The sequence below is a fragment of the Triticum dicoccoides genome, chromosome 6B, assembly GCF_002162155.2.
Source record: "Triticum dicoccoides isolate Atlit2015 ecotype Zavitan chromosome 6B, WEW_v2.0, whole genome shotgun sequence".
Classification (NCBI taxonomy): domain Eukaryota; kingdom Viridiplantae; phylum Streptophyta; class Magnoliopsida; order Poales; family Poaceae; genus Triticum; species Triticum dicoccoides.
Window position 1 is genome coordinate 575,787,264 of NC_041391.1, and position 10,892 is coordinate 575,798,155.

A 10,892-nucleotide genomic window follows, 5' to 3' on the forward strand; every position below is an offset into this window, starting at 1 on the left:
GAAAGAGAGAGACCTACTTGATCAGGTGGGGAAATGGCCTCCTGAAAAAGATGATTATCATCCTACATATATCCCTGGACAATATACATATATGGGTTCTAAAAGAAGAGGCTTTGAAAGAGTCATGCAGTTCCAAAATTCTAGGAATGATGGTGCAGTACTAAATTTAGGAGCCCATGACCCTGTAGATTGGCCAAATATAATTAGTGTGTGCAAAGAATTAATAGTTCAGATATATATGCAAAACCAATATGATATAGGGAATAAGGTAGAAGATATGATAACATTCATACTATCAGGAAACTGTAAGATTTCTTACAAACCTAGATTCTTTCCTATGGATAAAACCTATTCTTTAATATAATCATTATTCTACAATCCGTAAGATTTCTTTCTTTCGATTCTTCTAATTTTTGTAGAACTAGATCAATTTTATTATTCAAACCTGCATATTTTTCTGCTAACTTTTGATGTTCTCTTAGTAGATTTTCAAATTTTTGGTCTAAATTATCTTACCTTTCCCCCCAAGATATATAAAAGTTATGGATGAGATCAACAATTAAATTATGTTGGCTGTGAGAAGTATGTCACGTATGTTCTTCAGAAGGATTTATTCTGCACCGTATGCTAATATTTTATTTTAGTAGAAATAACTTTACCTGAACTAACCTCTAAGTTTAAATACTTTAGTCTTTTGATGATTAAAACGCTGGCTGAGATACCAACACACAAATATATTAACTAATATATTAATATGAAAAGTACAAAATTAATTAGTATGAAATATAAGTTAATTAAAAATTTCATTTTTTAAATATTAATATTGATTTAATTTAGTGAATTTGAAATTAACTTAATTTATTAATTATTATATTTTATGTGTTTATGTTGGATCTTTTACGGGTTGGCGAAACCAAAGAGGCGGCTTAATGGTATGCAATAGCTACATTAATCCTACTCGGTACTCTCCGTATTTATCACTATGTTGCTTTAGAAACAGCTAAGTTCTTTCATTTGATGTTTATATTGCGAATTTATGGGATAAATTCCTACTGTCTTCCCGGGCTTCTCAATAGACGCCGCGAAGGCTAAACAGAGAACTACCGGCTTCTCGTTGCATTGTAAAATATTGCTATGACATGGCTGGGTATAAAAAACAACCCATGCTTGCAAGCAAAGTTATACAAGCTAACACACTTTGCGTGCCTTGTTGTGTGCGCATTGGAGCCATTCTTTAGTAGTCTTGGCTCTTTTTGGCGTAAATCTCCAGCTATACTCTTGTGCTCCTTTGTGCGTGCATGCATTCCATGGCCGGCAATGTTTTTTGGGTATGGGCCTACCCCGTCCGTATTATATATAATACCTTACCAATATTTCGAATTCCAATATTCAAATGTTATCAATATTCGGGTGTAGGTCCTCCGCGCCCTATATTTGTGCACACACACACACACACAATGTACAATGTGTATAAAAAATAGACATTGAAATATTTATTTAAAAAGCTTAATCTTGTATTTAAAAATAGTAAACATGTAATAAAAAGAATTTAGTGACATATACAAAAATTTAAACACGTGTTAAAGAAAAGAAAAGAAAAATAAAGAAAGAAACGAAGAAAACAAAAGAGGAAAAAGGACAGAAGAAACCGGAAAAAACAGTGCAAAAAAAGGAAAACAAAGGAAGAAACAACATGAAACCGAAAAGATGGAAAAGGGAACAAGAAAACTGGAGAAAAATAGTGCGAAAAAGAAAACCCAAGGAAGAAACAAAAGAAATTGAAAAATATAGACAAGGAAACAAGAAATCAGAGATAAACCAGTGCAAAGAAAAATAAAAGAAAACGGAAAAAATAAATAAAAAAGTTGAAGGAAAATGAAGAAAAAAACAATGTAAACCGAGAAAGAAACGATGAAAGCGGTGAAAAACAAAGAGAGGCAAAAAAGACCTAAGAAAAACCATTGGAGAGATAAAATGAAACCAGAGAAATGAACGGAAAAACGAAGGAAAATCAGAGCGAAGACAACCACCATTGAACATCTAGATCGAACTAAACCTGAGAGAACGAAAAATAAGATGAAAATGGGCTGGCCCAGTATATCTACTCGTGGAGGAAAAGCTTTAAGGCGATATGGTGAACTCAAAGTGAAGGGATCTCCTATGCGCCGCTCGATGCGGCAAAGAGCTGGCGTTTCGCATATGGCTACTAATCTGGGCTGGCCCATTTCCAGTGCACGGGGTGGCGCATTAGCGACGTGAAAAAAAAAAAGAAAAAAGGAAAGCGCGAGCAATGGGATTCGAGCACGAGACTGCTAAGTTGTATGCGCACGGTGCTAGCCACTGCGACAAGTAGATTCTACTGTCAAATTAGCAACGCGACACTAAAAGAAGTAAACCACAGCGGATAACTTAAACACCCGGCAACACAACTCTGTGTGAGGGATCAAACTGAGGTCCTCTTTCTAGTGAACAGCGTCGCTAGCCAACATTATTACTTTGACTAAGTGTCTAAAATGGTGCACCGTGTATATGAACTATAACCCACAAAAATGATTTTATTTTCGAAAAAGGTAAAAAAATAAACACAAAAAAATTCTAATTTCTGATCAAATTTATAAAAAGTCGAACGTCTTGTGGAACCCAAGCATTTTTTTAAACAAAATTTTTCAAAGGGAGAATAATTTTTTTAAATGATCAACAAATTTTTGAAAATGCGAACATTTTTTAACAAAACAAGAACATAAATTAACAAAGCAATTTTTTTGAAATCAATTACAAATTTATCAAAATGCGTACATTTTTTGAAATTCCCTGAAATGTTTCTGAATTCATGAAAACAGGGTTTTTTTTTATACGTGAACATATTTCGAAAATGAAATTCTCGCACATTTTTCAGATTTGAACAAATATTCAAAGGCGAACATCTTTTGAGATCCTTGGAACAATTCATTATTTTACGAACAAATTTTGCAAACATGAACACTAGTTTAATTTGTAAACAAATTTTGGAACTCGGAACATATTTTGAAACTCGCAAACATTTTCTGAATATGTGAACAAAAATTAAAATGCAAACATTTTTAAAATTCAAATTCAATATTTTTTCGAATTTTCGAACATTTTAGTAAATTAAGAAAACAAATATTAGAATTCTCCTTTCTGGGAATTTCTGAACAAAATTTCAAATTTTGAACATTTTAGAAAAAAGCACAAAATTCACAAATCTGAACATTTTTTTAAATGACAAAAAAAAATTTGAAAATGCGAACATTTTTTGACAAAACAAGAACAAAAATTAACAAAGCAATGTTTTTTTAAAATCAATTACAAATTTATCAAAATGCGAACATTTTCGAAAAGTACCTGAAATGTTCATGAATTCATGAAAACATGTTTTTTTTTATTCGTGACCATATTTCGAAAGTGAAATTCCTGAACTTTTTTCAAATTTGTGAACAAAAATTCAAAGGCGAACATTTTTTGAGATACTTGGAGCAATTTGCTATTTTGAGAACAAATTTTGAAAACATGAAGACTATTTGAATTTATGAACAAATTTTGAAAGTGGGAACATCATTTGAAACTCGCAAACATTTTTTGAATCTGTGAACAAAAATTTAAACGCAAACATCTTTTAAATTTGAAGTTCTACACTTTTTCTGAATTTTCGAACATTTTTGTAAAGTAAAAAATAAATAATAGAATTCTACTTTTTGGGAATTTCAGAGTAAAGTTTCAAAATTGGAACATTTTAGAAAAAAAGGAACAAAACTTCTAAAATGTGAACGTTTTTTAAAAATTCGGAAGATATGTTGAAAAAGAAAAGTAAAAATGAAAGAAAATAAAAAACGAAACAAAGAAAATAAAAAAGGAAAGAAAAAGAAAAAACGAAAGAAGGATAGAAAAGAAAAAGACATAAAACCTGTCCAGGAACCTTCCATTACCTTCTAGAACCTTCCTAAAACCAGAAAAAACCGACTGGAACCTCCTAGAACATTCATAAAACCGGCCTGTACTGTAGCGCGTTCTTTACCGATAACTGGGCTGGCCCATTTCGCTCGCTGATCCCTCGCTCTGTGCGAAGCGGCGACAATCTGCCGCTGAATGCGGCAGATAGGATTTTCCGTGAACTCATTATAAGCGAGATGGAGGTTCCTTCTTTTATGCCAATTCCTATATACCGCTTCACGCGCCATTTAAGGGCCTGTTGGTAGTTGGCACTTATGCGTGATTCAGCTTGATATCTAACGAGCCGCACAATCCCACCATCCTTTTTGGGAACTTTCTAAAAGGATCCCTTTGGTTTTTTCGGGTTTTGTGCGCCATCGGGTTTTGTCATTTTTCTGGTTTATTTTTCATTTTATTCAAATGCACGAACTTTGCAAATTCATTTTTTAAATCGCTAGCCTTTTATAAAATCTGTTGTCTTTTTTCAAATTCAAAAACGTTTATTTAAATTTGTGGTTCTTTTTCAAATTCCTGATTTTTAAAAATTGTTTTAACTTCTTTGAAATATGTAAACATTTTTTAATTTCGCAAACTTTTAGAAAATGGCAAACTTAAAAAAATATTTTGATTTTTTATATTTTGTGAACTTTTCCCAAAACCATGAGATTTTAAAATTCAAGAACTTCTTCTTCAATTTAAGAACCTTTTCAAATATCTGAACTATGTTTCAAAGTTACAAAAAAATGAGGTCCAAAGTTGTTTTCAATAGTCAATAGTCAAACGGTCCACCGAGCGAACCTAGTACACGAGGAGACAAATGTGACAACCAGGTAAATCTAGTGAGCCGTGGCCCACCTACCACGCAAGAAGCCGCGGCCGTCCCATGAAAAACACACTCAAACTTGAGAAAAACATCGTAGCACTATTAAGAAATATCGGTAGCTCTAGCCACCAGGCTTTGAAAAAACAGGCTACTGGTATTAAGGCAACTCTAACGCCATGCATTAAATTGAACACACAATGGGTAGAAAAATATTTCGAATTTTAAAAGTTCCACAAAAATATAAAAATATTGTTGAACCTTTTTATATAAAAAATCCTTTTTCAAATGTCCATGGATTTTCAAAAATATCGTTGAATCTAAAATATATTCAGAACTTTTAGAAAGGGAAAATAGAAGGAAAGAACAAAACCACATGCCAAAAAGGAAAAAAAAAAGAGAAACCCGAAAGAAACCTTATGAAGAAAACATAAAAGAGAATAGAAAAAAGAGAAGACGCTACGCGTCCACCAGCCGATGTTTTGATTTTATCCGTCGCCTCGACGGTCGTTGGATGCCCGAACTGATAAACATCCGATTTAGTGTCCGCGCCCCGCATGCCTTCTCTTTATTTTCCACGACAAACGCTCTGTTGCGGAAACAACACTATTGCCCCCAGCCTTGACAGAGTTGCGCCCTGAGCGGCGCCGCCGCCGACCCACCACAGAATCAGTCCGTCGTCGGCATGCAGGAACTAAATTGAAGTTTCTGCAACACTATCACGCACCATGGTTGGATCTGACGCAAATCGAGCTGACCGAGGGGGCCTGCTTTGAGAACAGTCGCGGCCTCTACTCCAGCATGACGGCGACGAGCTCCCATGCTGAGCACTCCTTTGACGATTTCTTCAACTGAAGCTATGTTTTTGAAACATGTGTTGTGTTGCAATGCTTGGCCTCGTACACTCTAACATCGTGTGCTCCTCCAACGCTTTCTTCAACCGGGGTTATGTTTCTGAAGCAAGACCCATGTTGCAAAAAATATAACTTAGCTGCAGAAACTTTCTAAAACTAGATCTTGTTGCTGAAAAAAAACTTCACCACCAAATCATTTTTTATTTCTGAAACAAGATCTTTGTTACAGAAACTGTCGATCTTTGAATCGTACCTGCTTGAGTCGTCATCGGCCACCGCCGACCCTGAGCAAGTCGTCGTCGCCACCGCGGTGGATAAGGCCTGGTGGCCCAACGCCTAGCGCCGCCGCGCCCGTCCGCCGGCTCCCAAATCCAGCCGCTCGCTCTCTAATCCAGACAAGCTCTGAAACCCCCTATTGTTACCCAGTTGCAGGAATGACTGTCTTGAAACAACATGTGAGTTGCAGGAAAACAAACGCGACTTCCAGACGAGCCCTGAAACCCTCCTACTGTTACCTAGTTGCAGGAATGACTGACTTGAAACAACAAATGAGTTGCAGGAAAACAGACGCAGCTTCAGCGGACGCGGGGACACTGTCGGCCGTTTGATCAACACACTATCAAACGGCCACAGAGCCGATGGACGGGCGCGCGCGATCAGCCTGTAGAAAGTAAGTTTTTTCCAGCGAAAAAACACGTCCTAAGAAAAGAAGAAAACCACCCATAGGTGTCGTAGCCCGAGTTGGCCGGCCCATTAGATGGCACCGTAGGCAAGCGGTGTAAAAATACACAAAAAAAAGGAGTGTATACTAGCTAGGAATCAAACTTGCGACCACACCCGCTGGTGAACGCAGGTAGCTAGCCACCAGAGTTGGTGTGTGTTAGTTTCTAGTAGGCTGGGTGCACATTTTAGAACTGTCTTTGCCTCAAATTATTTTTTAGAACTAATTGCAGCCGCATATCTGTATATATTTTTAGAAAATTTCTTGAAATTTGAAACATTCTCTTAAAATTCTGAAGATCTTGTGCGAAACCCTGATTTCTTTTGGAATTTACATTTGTTTTGAAAAATGTGAACACATTTTGAAAATTGGAAACAAAGTTTGAATATGTGATCAAAATTTGAGAATCATGAATAATGTTTCAAAATGTTTAACAAATTTTCTAAAAAATGAACATTTATGAAGCTGCTGAATATTTCCTGAATTTGGAAAATTTTGAAAGACTGGATTTTTGTTTAAATTCCTTTTTTAAAACACAAACATTTTTTTGAAAAATCTCGAATAAATTATTTGAATGGGAATATTTTTTTGAAAAAGCTCGTGTCTAGGCCGACCCATCTCGCTCTCCCTTGAGCGAGGGTTCCAAGAAAACCGGCCGAACTGTGAGAGCAACTAGTTAACGCTCCTTCGGGTGCCTCGCAATGATCAGCGCCACTTGGCGTGCTCTCAGCCATTTGCCACATGTCGCGCTCTGGGCGCTTCCTTCGGATTTTGTTTTTTTATTTTTCTGCACGTGTTTTCGGCTTTTTAGCTATATTTTTTGTTTTTTCGAAGTTTTGGTTTTCCACCGGTCTTCCTTAACTTTTCGATAAAAAAATCAGGAAAAAAAATTTTTAACGCCAAAAATGCGTTTTCTTTTTTTTCCTTTCGCGAGAGTCACGGTTTTGCTTCCGCAAGAGGCACTGTTTTGCTTTCGCGAGAGTCATGGCAGTGCCTCTCCGAAACGAAAAAAAACATGTTTTTCTGTTTTTTTCTCCTTTCGCGAGAGTCACGGTTTTGCTTTCGCGAGAGACATGGTTTTGCTTTAGCGAGAGTCACAGTTGTGCCTCTCGGAAACGAAGAAAAATGCGTTTTCTGTTTTTTCCTTTCGCGAGAGTCACGGTTTTGCTACCGCGAGAGTCACATTTGTGCTTTCGCGAGAGTCACAGTCGTGCCTCTCGAAAACGGAAAAAACACGTTTTTTGTTCTTTTCTTTCACGAGAGTCACGATTGTGCTTTCGTGAGAGTCACGGCCGTGCCTCCTCGGAAACGAAAAAATGCGTTTTTTTCCTTCTGCGAGAGTCACGGTTTTGCTTCCGCGAGAGGCACGGTTGTGATTTCGTGAGAGGCACTGGCGTGCCTCTTTCTGAAAGGGAAAAAACCTGTGCTCCCGGTTCGGTTTTTTTGTGAACTTTTTTTCGTCAAAACCTATCAACATAGGATCTAGTTTTGAATATCTCGACGTGATTCAAGATTTGAATGCACGGTTTAAGAGATAAAACGTTTTGAATAAACAGATTTACGAAAAAGGAAAAAATTTCAGGTTGCGACAAGTGACACATATGCAGTGCATGACTTGTCACAACCTGAAAAAGTTGAAGTGATCTTTGCAGCGAGTACTCCTCAACTAGTGATTTCGCGGAACTGTACGGTCCGCTTGACTTGGGCCGGCCATCTCTGTGAATGCTGGATTATTAGTGGCAATGAGCCCGTCTTGTCGTAGTGGACCTTGTTAAACTGGTTAGAAGTATCTGTTCGGCCCATGCATGGAAAATATCTAACGTTAAATGTGCATTTCCCGTTTTGCATGTTTCAGTGCTCGACAAATACTAGTACAAAAATATTCTCCATTAATCAGCATTCACAGCCTTCCCTAAAAATTATAAAAAATCAGCACTCACAGCCTGTGCGCAATCTGAATTTTTGGTGGATATTTATTTCTCCTCCAAATTTACACCCGCGCATTTACTTGCAGCGTATCTGGCGATTTCGCACCAGCCGTTTGGGGATCGATCGTGCTGGATTCCCAAAGCTTGTCTGTCGTTCTGTTGCAGGCAGCGGTCCACGTTTCTGTGCTGTAATGAATTCGCGTGAGGTCTCCCCAGGCCGCCTGTGATGGCGAGGCCGCCACACGCCTACCCGGGGCGCAGGCCGTCCTATAAATAGGGCCGCACGTCGAGGCAAAGAGGCACGCAGACGCAGCCTCGATCAGGGGAAAGATAAAGATAGATCGGGAGTCAGCTCGCGAGAGAGAGAGAGAGAAAGGGTCGAGAGAGAGCGAGGAGGAATCGCCTGCCCTAACACGATGGGCGCCACCGGCCAGCGTCGGATGTCATCTCTGCCCGCGGCGGCGGCCGCGCCTCTCCTGCTTCTGCTCGCCGTGTCCTCCTGTAAGTCGACGGTTTCCGGCCGGGGCACGATCATTTTTTATGTATTGCCCATTTCTGTTTGAGTTGTTAACATATTCGGTTCGATTCTGACAGGGAGCCAGGCGGCGGCGGCTCCGGCCTGGACGACGGACCTGGAGAAGCACGTGGCGTTCTTCGACACCGACAACGACGGCATCGTCACCTTCTCCGAAACCGAGCAAGGTGAGGAAACGACCATCGGTCACGCATCTTCTCCGCCCCCTCGTTTATCGGTTTCGGTTCTTTTTTGCATCGACGGCTGGCCGTCGTCGCAGGCTTCTAATTTTGGCCTTTGTGTGCATGCATGCAGGGCTTCGTGCCATCGGTCTCGGAGTTCTCGAGGCGACGGCCAGCGCGACCCTGATCAACGGAGCCATCGGACCCAAGACCAGACCTGTACGGCCATGCTCTTTCTTTCGTTTCAACTGCCCAACACGCGTACACAATCACATGCCGTTTCCATGTTCCCTTGGGCGCTTAATCCATGTCAAATATCATCAGGGTTGTTAGTACTTGGTAGTTCGTGTGCAGCGCTAGTAGTATAGTGCACCAGCTTAACCGAGAATGCATTCTTCAGATATAAGAACACACTACTATGATCAAGGTCGAATCACCAAGCATGCTAGATGTTAATCAGAGTAAATGGCGTCATCCCTTTCTCCTGCTGGCACAAACGAGTAAGCGACGGTTACAAGTTTACAATGTCATTTTTGTTCGGCGTGCTGCCGGCTCCAATCTCAAAGTCAGTTAGTTTGGTGCATATATGGCAAGGTTGGCGGCCTAAACAAACGCTTTACGCTTCAGACGCCAGCAGCACACTTATCCAACACGTCCTTTTGTGTGCACCTGCAACTGTGTACCCTACTCCGATACGAGTACAGAACCCGTGGATACAGTACCTGATACAGACATAACATGCAGGAAAATGCTACGACATCGCGGTTTGACATCTACATAGCGAACATCCAGAAGGGGATCCACGGGAGCGACAGCGGTTCGTACGATGCTCAAGGAAGGTTTGTTCCGGCCAAGTTCAACGAGATATTCACCAAGTACGCCATGGTCAAGCCGAACGCCCTGAACGAGGACGAGCTGGATGCGATGCGCACTGCCAACAGGAAGGAGGGTGACTTCAAAGGATGGTAATAATTTATCTCTGCTGTAAATCTTATTCATGCCGACGGTCGAGGTGTCGCCGTGCTAACTCCGCCGGCGGTTGCAGGGCGGCGTCGAAGGCGGAGTGGGGCATGCTCTACAGCCTCGCCAAGGACAAGGACGGCTTCCTTCAGAAGGACACCGTGCGCACCGTCTATGATGGTAGCCTCTTCGCTAAGCTGGCGAAGAAGGCTGGAAATTAACCGAGCGTGATTTGTATTCGTACTTCTTTTCGAGATGAAATTTGTACCCCGTGTTATTGGGGTCTTGTTTGTTGAGCATGAGCTGTCCCTGTACAATTAAAATTGAAATCTGTTAGTGCAAATATAATTTACTGTTCCATTTGGCATGGCCGTTGCTGCTTCTGATCCGGCGTTTTCTCCTAAGATCCTCGTGCAATGAACGTTTTTTCCTAAGGACAGCTGGTCTTTTTTCAGCGTACTATAAGCTCGATTGGTCTAGAGCGAGAGGCCTAGTTGCCCAGTTTATTGCATTGCGTTGCATCATGTCAGGATGGGAACGGGCTGACCCGGCCTTGGACCCGGCCCCTGTGGCCCCAAGGCCAATTTGAAAGGCCATGGGTCGGCCCATATAAAGAATAGTGAATGGCATCGTTGGCCTGATGGGTATTTTAGGTCGACCCAATTTTTGGGAGCTCCTATACAGCGCTGCGAGCGCCGATTCGCGCCACTGGCGCCTGCAGGGACGCGAACTGGGCCGGCCCAGGAAAGGGAGCGAGGCACAGTGATGTCAGATCGCAAAAAATGTCAGGAAATGTGGTGAAGCCAGGATTGGAACCCTGACTGCCTTTGTGGTCAAATTCGAACACAGCCACTAGGCCGATCTATCCACAATGTTTATTTTGAGGACAAACAGTCCCTATTATATACCAACCTGTATTATTTCATGATAAAATGAAAAATGAATGCACAATATAAAAAACGTGA

The 10,892-nt window shown here is 40.5% G+C and overlaps 1 protein-coding gene across 1 annotated transcript; it reads left to right on the plus strand.

Moving 5' to 3' along the window:
* Nucleotides 1–8,581: 8,581 nt before the first annotated feature.
* Nucleotides 8,582–10,287, plus strand: LOC119324100 (probable peroxygenase 5). The gene is made up of 5 exons (XM_037597843.1): nucleotides 8,582–8,772; nucleotides 8,866–8,973; nucleotides 9,101–9,186; nucleotides 9,712–9,932; nucleotides 10,013–10,287. The coding sequence occupies exons 1-5, from the start codon at nucleotides 8,688–8,690 to the stop codon at nucleotides 10,146–10,148; spliced, it is 636 nt and encodes a 211-aa protein (XP_037453740.1). The 5' UTR covers nucleotides 8,582–8,687; the 3' UTR covers nucleotides 10,149–10,287.
* The last annotated feature ends 605 nt before the right edge of the window (nucleotides 10,288–10,892 follow it).

Excerpts from the sequence above, each read along its gene's own strand:
- LOC119324100 (XM_037597843.1), top strand. The coding sequence starts at position 8,688 with ATGGGCGCCACCGGCCAGCGTCGGATGTCATCTCTGCCCGCGGCGGCG. Across the intron at positions 9,187-9,711 it reads TCGGACCCAAGACCAGACCT|GAAAATGCTACGACATCGCG; the intron begins GTACGGCCATGC and ends CATAACATGCAG. Across the intron at positions 9,933-10,012 it reads GAGGGTGACTTCAAAGGATG|GGCGGCGTCGAAGGCGGAGT; the intron begins GTAATAATTTAT and ends CGGCGGTTGCAG.